At 42.5% G+C, this 20,000-nt stretch overlaps 1 protein-coding gene across 3 annotated transcripts in view; it reads left to right on the top strand.

The window, feature by feature from the left end:
• LOC307031291 (uncharacterized protein) overlaps window positions 1-20,000 on the top strand; it is a 247,408-nt gene that overhangs the window by 97,991 nt on the left and 129,417 nt on the right. For all 3 annotated transcript variants that reach the window (XM_079668260.1, XM_079668258.1, XM_079668259.1), the window contains exon 4: window positions 10,612-10,717. In XM_079668260.1, coding sequence (XP_079524386.1) covers window positions 10,612-10,635 — 24 coding nt within the window. In that variant the 3' untranslated portion in view covers window positions 10,636-10,717. The remainder of the gene's footprint in view (window positions 1-10,611; window positions 10,718-20,000) is intronic.

Raw genomic sequence — 20,000 nt, 5'->3', positions numbered from 1 at the left:
TCAATGTGTCTTTTGTTCAGTATATTTCAGAAATCAATATTTGCTGATGATGATGTTGCTTTGATTTAGCTCATTTAGCCACGCATTGAATAAATACATGTATATCCTGATCAGAACAAAGTGGCAGAGAGGTTACAATCTGCCTGCGTTTCCCAGGTCCAATAACATAAACTGACTTCTTTTAGTTTGTTGAGTTGCTTGAACGCACGGCTAGGTAACAGTGTGTCCGTTTTTTTTCTTTCTCCACTTCCCTCCTCCTTCTCTATTTGATCAATGAACTCAATTACAGCTGTGTCCTGAGGTTCCTCTCACCATGGCACTCTTCTCCTTCCTTCTCTCTCCAATGATGCATCACATGAGCCACACCTGACACCTCCACCAGCACCCCCCCCACCCTTTCAACCTCTCCTGGATAAATAAGAGGGGCATGGTTGGAGCACCCAGGCCTGCTGTTCCTCTCCATCTCTCCAACCCAACCCTCGCACTCTCGCTGCCTAACAGCTCCTGCCTCCGTCTGATTCCTCTCCGCAAGGGTAGCCTCTAATAGATTCCCCCAGCTCCCATGTATTATTAATGCTTACTGCTCTCCAAGGTGGCAGTGACAAATAGGGAGCAAAATTCACTGACTAGCAGTGAATGTACTTTTTAGTCATGCTTGAGCTTCTTCTAGTCCATACTGCTGCCAGTTGGAAGATTTCTCTCTTTTCTTTCCCCGCCTCTCGCTCTTCATCTTCTCCACTCTTTCACCAGGAGTGTGGAGAAGTTGACCACAAAAGAAGAACAAAAAACCCTCCCAGAAAACGCTACTGGGAATTCTGTGCTGCGTACAAAAGGTGGAGAAAAGGAAATACATGTTATTCTTTTTTTCTTGTCTCATTTTTTCTTTTCTTTTGTGCTAAAAATGGTCCTAGTTTGAAACAATGTGCTTGCCTGTGCTGCTAAGGCCTTTGTACATATAGCATGACTTTTAGAACGATTTTATTTACATGGTTCTTAAATTTCACCCTACTTTTAAATAGACATTTTTATATTTGAACGCCTACGAGAGCAAATGATTACAGATTGATTCAGATCCAGTATAATGAGAACACAAGTTTGTATACATAGTGAAAGCTTTAAGCAAGTAGTTCGAAACCACACTTATATTTTGTAAGAACAAAAACAAAAGGCTATGAGTCCTCTCTCTGCCTCATCTCCTTGGTTTGGTTATACTTCTTTCACATGGACCTATTTTGGTTAGTGTCACCCAGCTATCTACCTTGTTTTCACATTGTGGTAAACCCACTCTTCACTACCTGCCCCCTCCAAACACCCATCACAATCATTATCTATAGCAAATATTGGACCTATATTTTCATGTCGCCCGAAGCACAACTCCTCAATTAATGCGTCTCTGTGATGAAAAGCACTCGTGATGTGCGTTTTTTTGTGCGTTTTGTTTGTGACACACGTCATGTAAAAAGTGCCTGTAGCTGTATTTTAAAAGTCTCACAGTTACATGGCCATAAAGGGTAGGCGTGTAACCGACTCGAGCTCCACGGTTCACAACCAGCCTGGAGGGACAGCATCTGCGGAGGTTAACCCAGATTTGCGTGTCTACCCTGGGCCTTCACCTCTCCCTGATCCCCTTACCTGGATGTGACAGAAATAGGAGCAGCAAAAACAAACACTCTGTTCGCCCCGCTCGGCTCACAACAAATCAAACGCTCCTGAGCTGTCAGCCGATGAGACACTCTTACCTGGAAGTGGTCGCCTCAGTCTAAGTTTGTGTTTTCACTGAATAGAAAGTCAGCGAGCGAAACAACATATGTCAACCACACGACACCTTTACCCACAATGCCTCCTGGAGCTGTGAGGGTGTTTATTTGTTTGATCCTGCTTCACCTGTTGAGCAACACAGATATAAATAAACCTTTAAATGCTTGTTTTTACACTCCCAAAAAATAAGAGATAGCTAATTTAAATCCAGTGTTTTTATTTGTTTAATAAGCTCTGTCATCCTTCAGTAAAAATGAGGTAAACAGTGAATATGAAATGCTACAAATTGGAGGTTGAAAGTGTGTTTGGAAATAAATCTCAAGATTCAGCCGAGTCATCGCTGAGTCATAGAAATGTATTTACAGCCTTATCAAAGCTTCCCACTCCTAAAGTGAAATCCTATGAGCAGAATCACCTTTTGTCTCCTTCTCGGACCTTCTGAAAGACGTTATGTCATTCATGAACATTCTGATACATCTGAATGAATGTCTTTTATGTGTAAATGTTAAACCCCAAATATGGCAGTGTGAGTGCCTTGTTTCAGTACCCTAACAACTGTTTATAACTTGAGCAGCAGCTGCTTATATTATATATTTTCCCGGTTAAAACAAAGGTCTGTGCGTTCAATCTGAACCTGTTAATATCCGTTTGATCAAAGTTTAACACGAGCGCTCCTCCCTTGACTGTGTGAAGGCATCGTTCACAGGTTGGCACTGATAGAAGTAATTAGAGCGGCGGGTCAACCCTCTCTCTCAACGGTTTGGAGGACGAGGGTGGAGGTTTCAGTGCTCTCTTGTCTCCCCCCCACCTTCCTCCTCCTCCTCCCCCCCCCCACCTCCGTCTTCACTCTCAGCGCAGGCGTGACGCGAGAAACCCACTCTACAGCTGTTCCCCTGTTGATCAATTAAAAACATGCTTTGGTGAAATAATTAGCTGACATTTGCTCCTACTTAACAGATGTTTCCGTGGATTCTGCCTGTAAAAAAAAAAAAAAAGTACAGAGGTGGAGGAACGGGTGATGTTTGTGTAGCGTTGGAGGAGGAGGAGGAGGAGGAAGAGGAGGGCATTTGCACATCTCCTGCTACACAAGAAAATGTTCTTCTCCCGCTCGCATTTCAAAGTTGTGTACATCTTTTAATGTAATTATGAGAGGTGGGTCCTTCGCTGAAATGATTTGAATGCTAATTTGAGCGTTGATCATCATAGTTAACCATCGTTTACATAATTACACTGTAATTAGCATCCCATTACGGCACTATTATTGGCATTAAGCAATTAATTAAAGCCAAATATGGACTGTTGCATTGTGTTTCTGTTTGTGTCTGCGCTTCCATGATCATAATTCTTTTGTTTTGAAACCAAAAACAAAATCCAATGCTCCTTTCACTTCGATCGCCCAAACAAGTATTTTCACTTGGCTACTTTTGGCTGCCTTCTGAAGGCTCCTGGAGTTGGAATATTGATTTAGATCCCACCTAGAAAACAAACAGAAACAGTATATGTGTGTGAGAGAAACACAGAGGTCCTAATCACCACCCTTGATGTTGAATGTGATACAAATCTGGGGGTTACCTTGGTTGCTGATTGGCTAATGGTTACACAATCGTTATGACATCATAAAGTGGCCGAAATCTGATCATCTCATTTTCAGACAGGTTTTTATTTAAATGGATCAGGACAAAAAGAGAGGGGGTCTTTTTTTTTCTGAAACTGTCAGAATCTCTTAACGCAGAGGGGACACTTAGACACAGACATGAAAAAGTGGATTGTGCATAATAGGTGCCCTTTAAATGAAACAAATACATCCTCTGCTTGACCTCTTCAGCAGCAGGATGAAATCCCCTTCTCTTACAAAGGGAGGGAAGTTAAGGAGGAGAAGGGGGGGGGGGGGTTGGGAGGAGCAGCCTCTCTAATGGCGGACGGCTTGTCAGGATTAGGGCAACGGGGGCTGTAAAATCTACGCCTGATGAGGTGACTAGCTCTCCCTCTCAGCTCCAGCGCCTCGCAGATTTGCCCACCTCTCTGGAACTCTCTCCCCCCCCCCTCACACGGGTGCTGCTCTCTCTGTCTCAAGTCAACTTTTGAGTGGATGCTTCGATGCCATCCATCCTCGCCCAGCAACTTTATGTTTCAGGCTAAATTGGCTGATTTCATTACCATTCGGGGTGGAGATTGTGTGTGGGATTCCTCTTTTATAAGCGAAAAAAGGCAGCAGTGAGAGTGAGCGCAGGGTGAAGCAGGTGCAAAAGGTTTGAACCGTTCCAGACCAACTCTGGCAGCTAATCCCCGAGGTATTTAATGAACTTTTTCTCTTAAACCGCCTCCGCTAATACTCAGAGGCCGCGCTCTTACACGTAGCAAGAGCACTGGAAGCCACAAAGACGACGATAACGTTTTTTTACACCTGTAATGGAGGTTTTAAAGGGTCGCACTTCTATTTGCAAAAGGGGTGATTTAAATTCTCTTCAACCTCGGGCTCGAACAGTCCAATGTAAAAAGTGAATTATTGTTATTATTGAGAGGTTGGCTGCTTAACTGTTTTGGGATATTTTAGCTTCCCCTAACCTTTTCCCGCTCTCTTATTTTCATGATTTTCATCTTCTTCCTTGTCTGATTTATTAGGGACCTTCCACACTTTCACCCAGGCTGCGCACACACACCGAAAAAACAGAAAAAGAAACACATTCGCCGAAGGAAAGATCTCACAAGCAAGGTTGACTGTCAGAGCAATTGGGAAAATAAAGCTTCCTCGCTGACAAATTACCTTTCTGCCTATAATTCTGGAGGTTTTACTGAAACATTAAGTGAACAGGCAGGCTGGAAAGAAGACAAAAAAAAAAAGAAATATCCCTAGGCTATTTCTTTTTGCTCCAGACGTAGAGAAACAAAATGAACTCCCAAGTTCAGGTTGAGGCTCAGCTTAGCCTCGAGGTTCTACCAACGAAAGTGTGTGTGTGTGTGTGTTTTGTGAGGAGATTCAGTCTGATTCCCTCCTCTCTCACCTCACACACATACACACAAACACACACGTCTACCCATCCTGCAATAAATGAAGTGACAGGACAATTTGCATTAAGCTCTTGACTTTAGCCTAGCATTCATGCACTGACTCACACACTCACACACACAATTACATGCATGCACACACCGTCTCACACTCGCACACATTTACCATAATGAGCATAAAATCAGCACTCGTTTTTTTTCTTTATTTTACCTTACACGTGTTTCTCCCGTCTGACACCATGAATATGTAGCTGTGGTTTTTTTTAAGCGGAGCAATATTCAGCAAAAAGGGAGGAGGAGGAAGGGGGGGGGGGGGGTGTTAGTGTTTATGCCCGTTTGTAGTCATGTGTCAGGACGGGTTTGGATCTTTCCGGTAAAGCCTCGGGGTCAGGTGTTAGGTTCAACACTTGTGCAGAAATCAGGATGACCTGTACAGCCTCGGGGGGTGGGGAGGGGGGGGGGGGGCAACACCAAACACAACAAACTGACAGTCAGGCGCTAACACTGCTGGGGAGGGAGCATGGCTGGAGCAAGGCACTAATCTGGGTTCGGTAGTTAAAAGTACAGGTTCTGGGTTCAATTCCTTCAACCCTATCGCCACCAAGTGGAATTAGGGTCTTGCTGTTCTTAAAGATTGTCTGGAAAACTTTTTTTAAATTATTATTTAATTGGAAATAACCAAGGCAATGAATGCAACGCCATGTTTAAGCTGTGGCTAACAAGAAAACGGCCATATAAAAAATTCTGTAAAATATTTTCTCCACCAAATGGAATTAAAGTCTTGTTGTCTGTGTTGTTTATCCTATTGGCTAGAATTCTCTGAAAACCTTTTTTTATTTCCCTTTTATTCTAAAATGTTTCTTCATTTATTATTATTTATTTCTATGTTCCTAATCATTCTTGGAAACAACTAAGATCATGTTTAAGCTGTGGCTACCAGAAAAGAGCCATAATGCTGCACGATGGAACAATTCTGTTGCCAAAAAAAAGCACAACATACATAGAAATTAAATCTTATCAAACACAACTGACTGAAACTAAAGTTGCATTTAATTAAAGTTAGAGTACAGTGGAAGATAATATAACATTTACACCATGTCCCATGTTACAGAACAAAGTAAATTCCCACAGTAAGTGTCAGGGTGTGAGAGATGGTGACAGAGAGCGAGGCAGTATGACGAGTCCCACAGAAATGAAGAAAAGCGGCAGCACGGAGTAACGTCAGCGTCTCTGAGCCCGTCCACCCGTGGCAGATCAATAGACTCGCCAAGCGTCCGACACACTGCCTCTCCGGGCGGAGGCGTGCTGGAGCACAGGGCCGGGAATAAGTCGAGGGGTTGAGGGCGCGCCGCTCCATCATGGCGTGTCACGGCGATGAAATGAGTTGTCTCCAGCCACCAGATCGATGGCTGACATAAGAGAGGGGCGGATGAAGGGAGAAGGAAAAAAGAAGGGGAGCCGGCTTCCTGAAGTTATTACCTCTACCTCGCTGTCAGAAATCACGGCGTGATGCATTACATGTGTTCCCTGTTGTGTAGTGTGTGTAAGAGGAGCACAAACAGAGGGGAACGGGATGAAAAATGTACTTTCCGCTCCATTGGTCTCCCATATACCACTGTGTTCTCACGGACAGGCGTACTTCTGTTTGTAAATAGGCATCAGTCATAGCTCGGCCAAACTGAAAGATTTACATTTCACATTTAGACGTCACGTTCATTCATAGTGAGGATGATAAAGCAGCTGCCAAATGAGGATGAAACTGATATTATCACTATCATTAAGTCCTCATCGTGTATTAAAAAGCTATTTTTCACTGTTTACCTTATACTCTCTGTCAGAAAAAGTCATTTTGGTTAAATTTGTAGCTCAATTTCAATTGTAATAGTGCGTTTTTATGTGAAAGCAATGCAATCACTGTCGAGGGTTATTTGCAAAAGTCACACACTTGAAACAAAGAGGGTGAAATGACTCTAAAGACATCAGAATAACAGTCCATTAGTTTACCCTCTGTGGATGTGCTGATGAATCCCATTTAAAACAAGGCCAGGCCACGCCCCCTTGAATCATTTGATGACGATTGATCGTGACATGCTAATTTTTCAAGGGTAATTTCTAAAATGCGCCTCACACGTAACGTCTGTACTTATTAATACAAACGGCAGGGGCTTCGTGGCCACGCTCCCAATCCACCCCCCTCCCCCCCCCCCTCTCCCCCCCTTTGGCATGCGACGTTGTTCGTCTGCTCCTGGCAATAATAAATCACGCCGTGACAAGTGCCGCACTCTTAACCTTGATGGACTGAGAATCAACGACCCCCTTCAAATAAAGCCTGATTACGCGATTGGCATCGATCATTGCTCTTGTCTTCTTCAATAAGGAGGTGCTTATTCCACTGCTTTGACCCCGACGTCCGGACCAGAAATAAATAAATAAAATAAATGGCCAGGGCTTCAGTTTTAAAGAAGCTCTAATTTAGTTAATGATAAACTGAACGCCTTAACAGATCTTTTCATTCTGTCTTTTTACAGTCATTTTTCTTCAATTCCTTGAAGTTTCAAATCATTTCTGCCACAGGTAGATTGATGGAAATCAAAGCAAATTGCAAAAAAAACGTAATTATTTTGAACAGAAACGTTAAATGTTAACCTTTTCAAAAGATGACATACTGGAATATTTTAAATGTTTTTTAAAAGAGAGAAATATGTCATACTGTAAGGATAAGAAAAATGTACATAGAATTTTTTTTATTCTTTAATTAAGAAATAAACTACAGGAGTCAGCATTAATATCTTATTAATACTAATACAGCACTTAATATGTTTAAATATAATTATTTATTTCCATGATCTTTATTAGACATTTTAACTTTAACTTTATCCATCTATATAAATATCTTTATTTTATATTTTGTATTGCACATTCTTACTATGTCTGTTAGATATGTTCAAAAATATATATATATATTATACTAATATGATCCAACTGTCCTGAAACCCAATGACCCCCTTGATAAATAAAGCTTTCTGATTTGATCTTTCTTATTTGGTATTAAATTATACAACTGACGGACTTCTTTGCAATGTGCGTGAACAAAAACCGCATTTGTTTTATTTTTACTTTTCTCACACATCCACCCACCCACTCAGGGAGGCCAGGGGACCCACGGGTGCTCCCTGAGGTCCGCCCTGTCTGTCAGCGTTACTCACCACGAGGGTTTGAATCCGCCCTGACAGGTGCCAATCCCGCGATAACGGTGTCAGGCGCTCCGAGGCAACCTTTCCAGCCGCCTTAACAGATGCAAACATCTGCAGTAGTCGGGTAGTTCAGGAGCAACAATGGTGTTATTGCATTTTGGAGAATCCTGAAATGTGTCTCCTTCATTTTTTGTGCTTGATTTATGGGTTCTTAGATGGAGAGATAAGCAGTCGGTGGGATTTGTGTGTGTTTGTGACATTTACCTTTGCTGTCACATGGTTTATGCATGAAGCCTCTGATGCTCTTAGACATAAAACGCTGCTGTTCCCGTGTGCGGCAGTCCCATATTTACATGATCATCTCTCTTCCTTCTTTTTCCGTGGCTATGCTCCTAATGAAGTTTGGCTTTGTGGTGTCTTTGTCGCTATTTGATCTCCTACACGGTGTGTAAAGCGGCAAATGTCAAAGCTTTCATTCCCTAGATATAAGTAAGATCACTGCTATGTGCGATAGACAATTACAACATCAACTGGTGTGAAAAGGTGATGGATTATACGTTATGTTATGCAGTGTACCTTATATCAGGGGTAAGACATAGAAACCTGCACTATTCCCCAAAGGAGAGAGTTCTGCTTGCATAACCCTCTTTCCTGTTTACATGGCAGTGTGTGTATGCATGTGGGTAGTAACAGGTGTCTGGAGCCGTGGCACACACACAGCAACCCACACACATGCATATGTTAGTGCTGTACATGCACATTGACATAATCCACCAATAATATCCTCTGCATCATTTTAGAGTCATTAGCTTTAGACAAACCACCAACAACTAAGGCATCTGTAGTCATAGCTCTGTGTAGCTGCTGTATGGGTGTTTGCTACCTCTTCACACACACACACACACACACACAAACACACACACACACACGCACACGCACACGCACACGCACACGCACACACGCACACACACTCTGAAAACTTGAAGTCCAGCCCTGTCTTCTCCTTCGTGCTTCTTGCCCTCCTCTCAGCAGATTTCCCTTCAGAGGCCCTCTCTGCTCCTCCCACACACTGGAGATCAATTTGTCTTGCCGACAGGAATCCATATTTTTCTCATCGCAGGTACCGCTGCTTCCAGGACCCCCCAGCCCCCTTGCTCCCATCCCGCCTCGAGTCCACCACCGGCATCACCTCTCTGCAACCCGTCCATCCACCTCCCCCTACCCACCAAAACTCCACCCCCCCACTCAGTGCTGCTGAATCAGCTCCTAGTCCTAGACAGTAGCTAAAAACACACTTACTTACATAAATGCATGTCAAATTCACCACTTGACAAACATATGGTTCTTTTTCAACATCCAGTCTCTGAGCAGTAAAACCTGCAAGTCCATGCGGCCTTTTTTTTTTTTTTTTCTCCAAAGGTGTTCCATCACCTGAAGGGGAAAATGCACTCAAAAGTGGGTAGAAGAAGACGGAGCAGCAGCTTGATATCAACAGGGGAGTGGATGAGGGAGAGAGGCATTTTACAACACGTTTTTCTCTCACCGTTGTCTACCTTTTGGTCCGAGGAAAGACCGGCGGGCTCCCTGGTGGCGGCCGCGGCGATCAATACTACACAAGAGTTGAATTAGACCTCAAGTGGAGCGCATGTCTACCTTAGCGGAGGCAGGGGCCGACCTGAAATCCCTTGAACATTTACTTTCTTTCCACCGAGTTAACCAATAACTGGATGAAATGAGAGGGAAAAGAGCAGCTGTCTTTCCTGTTTCTTATCTCTTTGCGTTTCTTTTTTTTTTTCCTCCCCTCCTGTCTCCTCTCCTTCGCCGTCGCTCTCGGCGCTCAAACTCTCAGTATCTGTTTTGCGTTTAAAGAGTCACTTGAGCAGAATTGAAATGCACAATTAGCAGATATCCAGAAGAAATGGGACACACACACACACACACACACACACACACACACACACACACACACACACACGCATATGTGCTAGGAATGCATGCATGTGTAAGCATTGTGACTACACACACACACACACACACACACACAAACACACACACACACACACACACACACACACACACACACACACACACACACACACACACAACATCTTTCTCACATATCCTTAATTTAATCATGTACTCTCATTGACATTGACTCATGCTTCAGCAACTCGCAGGGACACATGTTTTTCAAAGCAAGAAACAATTGACACGTCATTGCTATAACGTAGGAATGTGTAAAGATGTAATATAAAGCAAACATTGTGATATATGGAAGACAAACATATCGTTTTAAGAGGCTTTTTGTTGGTTTTAAACAAGTGATTTTCACAAGGGCTTTGTTCTAAATGATGCTTCACAGTCCGTCAAACAAGTCATTTAAAATACAAATTCAATGAATTATCTTTTTTATTGAGTGTATATGTTTTTGTCTGGGCATTTATCGCTTTTTCTTTTTTTGAAACACCCAAAAAATCCCAGATTGAGAAATATATGTAAAAAAATGTTGCAAAAAAAAAGATATATATATATATTGTAACTGTGAATGTTATCACTAGTCAACTGTAATAAATCACTGAATGGATATTTTGAAAGTTGTACTCTATAAGACGTGTGTGATACTAGTTAAAAATGTTTTCCTTTGTGTTTGCAGGATATACAAGGGGGCTTGAGCTAACAGCTGAGTATCATCATCATCCTGATTATCATCATCTCTCCATCCACCTTTCATCCACCTGCCCCCTCTCCTGGTGGAGCAGGTAGGTGCCTTTTTTTCTACCAGATGCCTCCTACTGAATTTGGGTCACACACACACACACACACACACACACACACACACACACACACACACACACACACACACACACACACACACACACACACACACACACACACACACACACACACACACACACACACACACACACACACACACACACACACACACACACACACACACACACACACACACACACACACACAGGGTCCCTCTCCTGGATCAATAGGAGGCACTCAGTGCAGCTGACGCCCTCTCACACCTGATACTTCGCCCCAAACACCCTGCACCCCCACACATACGACACACACACTCCAACCTGGCGAGGGACCAATTACAACCAACCGGAGGGAATTACCCAGAGTTCCCCTCTTGTCTGGAGTGATATCTCCAAGGATTACAGGTACTTAGCTCCCATTATGTCTGCTCTATTACCTGCCCGCCGCCTCTTAACACACACACACACCTCCTTTGTGTTCGCCTGTTTGCACAACAATCCCTCCCCTTGGCCCGTTACCTTTTCACTTTGTGGGATCGACAAAGGTGTGTGTATCTGTGTGTGTGTGGAGGAGGGGGCAAACACACACACATTTTTTTATTTCACTCCTACTCACTTCCCTCTACAGGTACATGCTGTTTTACTTGGCACCCTATCACACTTTCTATTGACACGCAAATGTTCTTTTAAAGTCTGTCACTCACACTTTCTTCCTTCACACACCTGTCATACAAAAATTCTGTAGAGTCAACACACACTTTTCAATTACAGTTCCTGCAGGCAGACATACACACACGCTTACCACGTCCTCCACACACGCACCGCAGCTTCCCACGCATTTGTGCAAACACACCTGTACGCACACTTTCTCCCCACACGCGCTCACTTGTACAGATGATCTCCTTGTTGCCACATCAGATTCACTTTCTCCAAACACACACACACTGAAACATTCCTCCACACACACACACACACACACACACACACACACACACACACACACACACACACACACACACACACACACACACATACACACACACACGCACACACACACACACACACACACACACACACACACACACACACACACACACACACACACACACACTCTCCCAGACAAGAGGTAAGCTGATCTCTCTGACAGACAAACGACTGGCAGCTTGGAGAGCCTAGGGCGCTGAGAAGGTAATTACCCGTGACAGACGTACCTGTGTAGGTTTCACCTCCTCCTCTTCCTCCCCCCCCCCTCCTCCCCCCCGCCTCACTCCAACCTGCACTTATCACAGTTACCATCTCACCGCAGCCACTGAAGAGCCTTAATTGGAAGATTAAGGTGTTGTAGGCATCGATTTCACGTCGACTCTGGTTATTTCGTTCCCCCTCTTGTGGGTGCAGGTGCACTTTCCCACCACTGGAGGCGCTGTGTGGAGTAATGATATGCAGTAGGGTTACACCTCAGAGGTAATAGGACATTTTGTTGGCATGTGATTGAACGTAATACCAACATGTTTCTGCAGATATCTGAGAAAATGCATTGGAATGGTATCTTCCATATTTAGGTGCTGTTGTTTTACTTTGAAAACAATTTTCGCTCCTTTGAATTAATACAACTGATCTCTGATGAACTAAGGAGTTTATTTGGAATGACATCACAATAGTTGTGTTTCCTTGGTGTTTGATCTGGTTATCGATCTTACATTCAAGTCCAATTGTTCTTTGAAGTTTCTTGAAAGATGATGTCATTGATTTTAGGATACCTTGATACACAGTCATACATTTTGTCTAGTTTAGTGGACACATTGACATGTTGACTGCATCGTCCTTCTGATTGGTCGATGACCGTCATACGTCACGAGCCGAAGCTGCTCAAACCCTTTTGTTAATATACCATTTAAACCGCAAGATTTAACTTTCCTGGAAGTCACACTTGGAACAAACTGATATTTGCACATTTGAAGTGTGTGTAGAAAGCATGAAAACATACACCTACTGTTCCTACACACATTTACACACTGTTAATAATATCCCGTCTCTTATGGCCAGGTGTTAAGGGGTCCCTGAGGTCGCATTTCATCAGGAATCAACAACCTGTTTTACAACTATCTTCCCTTTCTTTCTCCTCGCCAACCGCAACCATCTGGCACCAGGCCACAGAAATAGACTCAAAAGCGTTGGTAACAATTATTAGTCGCTGTACCCGGGGACCACACAACAACCCACCTGATTTTCATACCCTGTATTTTGTTGCCCCCCTCTTTCCCCCGCCCTCATCAGGACGCTATCAATAGCCAGACACCTGTTTCCTGCCAACGCAATGCTAGGCCCTCTATGGCTGCACCTGTATGTGCTTACACAAGAGCCTCGAGAGGAGTATTTATGTGGATGGGACTGCAGGGCTGATATCAGGCGCCGCTAATGCAATCACAGGAAGGACAGGGAACACTTGACGAGTGTGTGAAGCAAGCCAACGGTGGGGTGAATTCACTCGAATCAAATCAGGATGTGGATTTTCAAAAGAAGCTCAAACGGGAAATCTTTTGACCCTAAAATGACTATTCAGATAATTAAAATGATTGGTGTGCACATAGGCTAATCACAGAGGAAAAGTATGTTTAAAGGGACAACGAGCAGAAGAGCGAGCGTCTGTCCAGATGCTGAGCTTTGAGACCAATGCATGCTCCACCCATTCAAATGTTAAACCACTAACCTTTATTGACAATAAATAACAACAAACGTTGCACTTGCCTTGCCTAGAAAAATGAATCCTTCTTTTGTTGTTCGTCTTGAAATCTCTTTCTCGTCTCGAACGAATGTCGATGATAATGGAACTCGTATGTTGTACAGAAAAACCCTTTCGGTTAAACTTGTAATTTTGGTGATTTTTGGCTACATGATGTCATGGTGGCTGTCTGCCTCACTGGCACATTCTCCTGCTGAGTCCTTTAAGGTTTTTAAATGATGATGGCTACAAAGCTTCATTTGGAAGCTAGAAAAGCAAATGTGACGGCAGCTTTATCATACACTATAATACCTATATGTTTCTTTATTAGTAATGCATTTATTGTATTTGCGGCACCTAATACCTGGTTCCTTTTGATCTCTTCTATATTTTCATCATCAACTATCTATGATAACAGATGTAATGTTTTGTACAGACTGTAAGACGCTCTTGGTCACAGTCAGATTTGGGCGATTTTTTGTTTTTTTACTCAACAGTTAAATCTCATTGTATATTAAGACTATACACTTTCAACAAAGCAGAGAGCTTCTCATAATGACTGTTTGCCTCACAGACTACACATCTAATGACATGTTCTCCTGCTCTGGAGTTCTTAAAACAATTGTTTCCAAGATGTAGGCTTCAAATGTTTATTGCAAGCCAAAAAAGCTAATGTCAGAGCAGTTGTATCATAGGCAATAATACCTACAATATATTTCTCAACAAGCAACACATTTACTGTACTTTTGTTCTCATCAGGATCAAATGTCCTTGACAACGGCTCTCATATATTGTACGGATTGTAGTCATTCAGCTTTTCATACGTTTGAAACCAAACTGAGATGGACTCATGATGACTGTCTGCCTCAACTGGAAATGCAGTCAGTTATTCAGCAGGCAGAGCAGTCAGTCAGTCTCCCACACACACAGCCAGCCATCCATTACCTCCAAAGCAAACAGAGAGCCCAGACACAGAGGAACAAACTGCAGAGTCAAGCATGGAAGGGCAGGTGATTAATGCCAACACAGTGTTTCCCTGTTCGTGGCCAAAGTGTTATTGATTTGATTTGGAGGGGCGAGAAAAGGTTAGCGTTCGCAGGCCGTGGTTTGAGGTCGCCGGTGTGTGATGGGAGGAGTAATGACCCCTCCCTCCTCAGTGGGAGCTACCGAAGCGGTCAACCAGGAAATGGAGACAATCCCTAGCCAGGCGCCGAGCGACTTTCCGTCCTTTACACCGCCCATATGTGTGAAGTGGACACTCACCGGCTATTGAGTGCCACATTCTCCTACACCTCTCAGCCCATTATAAGTTTCAGATGGCCAAAATGGGAAGATGGAGTCATACAGGGTAAGGTGGAGAATGTACGCTGATATAGGCGTGGGTTTCGGGGTCATTTTCAACCGCTTTTATGTTTCTCTAATCCATCTCAGAAGAGGTCACTAACTAACGCATCAAATACAAAAGAGTTTCTACATCTCAGAAAGGAGAAGAGATGAATTATACCAGATTTGAGCTAACATTACAATCAACAAACACTAAAAACATTGCATAATCTCTATCACACAAACAATTCTAAAACATGATTTAAGGACAGGTAAATACAATAATACATAGTACACTTAAAATATAATATTACAATACAGTTTCAATATACAATGCAGTTAAAATAGGTTAAAAGGTTTACAAGGAATTAGCTTAATTCATAAACACAGTTTAGTTAGTTTAAAAGTATGAGTTAGTATGAGTGTTTATAGGAGGTAGCATTGTGCAAAAAATCTGCAAGCTCTACAGTATTTTATATGAGGAATATCTCACATGTTGTGCATTAATGTTAAGCGTAGTGTCTATGGGGGGTTTCAAATCTTCATTTTGTAATCCTACAAGTAGCCCAACGTTATTTTGCATCATCTGAAGTCAAGGTACAGTACACCAAGGTTAGGGAGGTTAAAGCATCAGCCACTCCTCCTCCTCCTCCTCCTCCTCCTCCTCCTCTTCCTCCTCATGTGACTGGAAGCTGTGATCACACCACGGAACTGCAAAGCATGAAAAAACGTAAATAAATTAGCTGAAATGAAGAGCAGGGTAAGACATGTTTAACTGTACATCAGGTACATGACAGGATCACACTCCCAGAGTCGAGTTAATTTTCCTCCCCCCCCCCCATCCGTACCCACCCCTCCATTCTCTGTCATTTTCAGGGAAAAAAGGTGCCGTAGCCATATGACAGTAATTAACAACTGACAAAAATATCCCCTCCCTTAACATGAGGTGGGAAATCACAAAAGCCGGAGTTATTTTCTCATTAATTCACCAACCCTGCTCGCTTTTTTTTTTACGCTCCGAGACAGCAGCGTAATGTTTGTTTGTGTGAGGATGGAGAGGGGTAAGCAATGTGATCCTTCAGGTTTCAGCCTTCTAACTTTGATGTGTTCATGATGACACATATTATTACGTTTGCTATACACTTGACCCACCTTGGCCATTTCACTTATATCACAGACAAACCAGCAAAAGTGAAGCTAATGTTTTTGCCGGTTTCCTTGCTTTTTGGAGATCTTTGTGATTCAGATAAAAGGTGTTGAAACAAGTACAAACATCTGCCAATAGAACACGTGAACATTTGCTTGGTAAGATTCCTTGAAGATGAGATATTTAGATGAATCAGATTTAGAGTTTTTGTAGTGTGAAGTGCAATGTAACCATAGCTGTGTTGAAAGTAACCCTTTAGACCAGGGGTTCCCAAGCCTTTTCTGTCAGGGCCCCCCCTTCGGAGAAATAAATAAGTCGGGGCCCCCCCAACACAAATAGTCAGGCTCAGTGGCGGCGCCAGATATTTATTTTGGGGTGTTGCGAAGTAGCTTGACGTTTCATAGAGGGTGCTCAAACATTTATGTACCGGTCGCTACAGTGGAAATTTCTACTGCAACAATCCCCACGCAAATACACATTGTGACAGTTACAATGAAGGCTCGAGGCATATAGGTGTAAGCAGGGGTAAAGTGCTATTTTTATAGGTGGTGTGTGGACGTCACATAGGGGGGTCCGGGGGGATGCTCCCCCGGGAAGATTTATTTTTAAATATTGAAGTTAAAAGCATCAATCTGGTGCACTTTGAGAGCAAAAAAAAGAGATCTATGGATACATCTCTCAACACCCATATGAAACAGAACTGTAAACAGATTTACTTTTTCTCTATGGATATTTTACAAATCACCCTTTTAATAGTATTTCATACCTGTTTTTCATTTATTCTCTTATTTTTGTATAACTATAATGATCATATAAACGTGTGCCTCGGAAATAATTGTTTACATTAATGGTGACCAAAACGTTTGAGATCCACTGAGATAACTTAGACTAAAGTTAACTATCTAAACACTCAGAGTCCTTTCGTTCACTGAGTCTCTCAGTCTGACAGGAGAGGACTCTCCTCCACTTTGTTGTTGAAAAAACTCTTTATATCCGTTAGCGTAGCTCGCACGCCCCACACTTTGGGAACCACTGCTTTAGAACATTCTGCATCAGTATTTCCCTACAAAATTCCAACATTATATACGTTTTTAATTCCAAAAGTTTCTAGGCTTGCAACTTGAATTTTTAGGCATTCATTTTTTACCGCTGTGAGTTCTTTGTTAATCAAATACGAGCTGTTTTTACCGGTTATAAACCCTTTTTTCCCCGGTTTCAGACTTCAAATTGGTTCTGTATTGATAGAATGAGTTTAAATATTCGTTCCCTCCACTTAACCCTTTCATATTTGAGACTCAAAGCTAATCAAATTTAAAGTCCTGCAGTTGACTTCTGCATTGACAACACGTTTTCTGTGAGGGCATCCATGTTGTGTGTGTGAGGTTAGTAATGTGTGGACTCTCAGGGACAGATGGTTTGATGTTCACAGACCCCCCCCCCCCCCCCCCCCCCTTCTGTGTATTTGGCTACCTCTACTCCTCTTAACTTTCCCTCTGCCTCAATCAATAATAGGATTTGACTGATATAGATTTTTTAAAGTCTGCTTCTTTCACATTGAGCTTGGCACCACCCCCTTTAGCAACTTAAAGCACCTCTGATTGTTGTCAAAGAGAAATCAGATACTCACCTCGACAACTCATATTTGGCTAAAAGGTCAACATCGACCGTATAATATCAGCCTATCTATCCCTTTCTCTCGTCGCTCTGTGTTTTATGTGATTTCTCTCTTTATATTTTATGTTGTTTTCCATTCTGGCATGTCTCTCTCAAGCCAAACAAAGGCTCATCACAGCCATAACTACACACAGAGAATGAAACACACCTCCTGTATGCCTCAGGGAAGCCAGAGTTTGTCATTTCACATGTTTGTTCTTTAACAAGGGGGGGGGGGGAAAGGATGACAAACGCTTCACTGGCAGATGAATGTCAGCCATAAGTGGAGCTACAAACCCCTTTATTCGCCCCTAAACACCTTCCCCGAGCTGTGTTGCATCAGACCGAGGGGATAGGTGCCATTACGCCTGCATATTTAAAGCCACCTAAATGTGTGGAGCAGGTGGCGCACAATGCACTCTTGTTGTTATTTGCTTCGCGCAGTCAAGATGGCAGATTTCATAATGCTTTCAAATGGCACATAACAGGGAGAAGCCTCGCAGGACTGCCAAGAACAATTTCGCCAGGAGCCAAAGTGGAGCAGCAGGCTGCAGCCCGTACCTTTTGCAACAAAGAGAAAAGAGGAAGCCTGGGTGTCTCCAAAAGCACAGTGTGGAGTAGTAAATCACCTTTTAACTACCAAGTTTGTTTGCTGGATTAAAATACACCTTGCTGCAATGCCAGAGCAGGGAAACAACCAATTAGAAACTTCATTTGTTTGGCAACATTTAGAGCAAAAAAGTACTTCCCAACTTTTCATTGGCAAAAAGTGGTAGTTTCATCACACACTTGTCCATGAGAGTTTTGATGCTTTTGCGGTTTTGAAAAAGGACGATTTGTGGTTCCGTCGCTTCGCTTTGTGCTTGTGTATCCGGGGCGGGAGATTCATGTGATTGGCTATTGGTCGAGTTTCAGACACGCCCACCGGCAAGCTTCAACGCACACCGCCGTGTGGACGCTGCGTAATGGTATTGAACACACACGTTTTTTTTGTGTTGCTATTTATCTTTGAAGAAGTGTATATGATTAAATCTAATGTGGGATAATTAAAAAGTTATTCAATGATGTCAGGGGTAAACATTTAGGAGGTAGCTCCAAACTCCCACTGTACATCGTGCAATCACTATAATTATTCTACCTTAAAACAAGTAAATAAGTAAATGAAATGATCTCAAAGTGACAATCTCCTCTCAACTGGTCTCTTGGCGAAGCTTCGTCGCTCCGTGCAGGAACTCGGCAATGACTTGTGTCTCATCCATTCCTTCAAATAAGCCCACAGATGTCAAGAGGACTCCCCCACCAAAAACCACCGTGGACACACACACACACACACACACACACACACACACACACACACACACACACACACACACACACACACACACACAGACACAGACACAGACACACACACACACACACACACACACACACACACACACACACACACACACACACACACACACACATTCGACCCACCTCCAACACTGTTTGTAATGAAATCTAACACTTGGAAGAGGAGAAGTGGACCGACCACCTGTGCATCCAATTGTTCAGCATTCACAGACACACAGGAGAGAAAAAGAGAAGAAGAAGAAGAGGGGGAGAATCAAAGCTCACACACACACACACACACACACACACACACACACACACACACACACACACACACACACACACACACACACACACACACACACACACACACACACACACACACACACACACACACACACACACACACTGAAACAAACATGCAAGAGAAGGAAAGAATGCAAACCACTTAGAACATGTTACGAAAGGAAATGGTTTTCTGAATGTTTTTAAGTTTTTGAGGTATTTGTGCAAATATAAATGACTTCCAGAGGTGGAAAAAGTAATATTTACTTGAGTAAAAGTAGAAATATCATCGTTAGAAAGTACTTAAATAAAGGTATTGCATTGAATATGTTGCTTTAGTAGAAGTAGAGTCGTATAATCACATCATTATAATGTTATTTATGTTTCAAAAGTAAAAGTTCTAACGTTACTATAGAATATTATCCAAACAAACACATTTTGTATTGTTTCAATGTATTTTTCTGTATGTAAGACAATTCAAATATAATGAGTTTAATAGTCGTACAGGACTGCATAATATTATATCAGAAAAGTATGGCTAGTAACTGTGGGTGTTAAGCAGTTAAAGTAAACAATTTGCCCGTGAAATATAGTGGATCAGAATTATCTGTAGTTTAAAAATGGAGATGTTCAAGTAAACTACAAGTATGTCAAAATAAACCGATGAACAGTTCTTCAGACCTGTCTATTTACCTTTTATTAGCTCTATAAACACAAAGTAATTACATTTTGTCTGACCTTTTCAACATATTTTCAGATAACTTTATGAGTATAATGTTATTTTTAAGTCAAATCCATTACAATAC

Source organism: Notothenia rossii (assembly GCF_949606895.1).
Source record: "Notothenia rossii genome assembly, chromosome: 3".
Classification (NCBI taxonomy): domain Eukaryota; kingdom Metazoa; phylum Chordata; class Actinopteri; order Perciformes; family Nototheniidae; genus Notothenia; species Notothenia rossii.
This window is presented reverse-complemented; position numbering and strand designations above follow the sequence as displayed.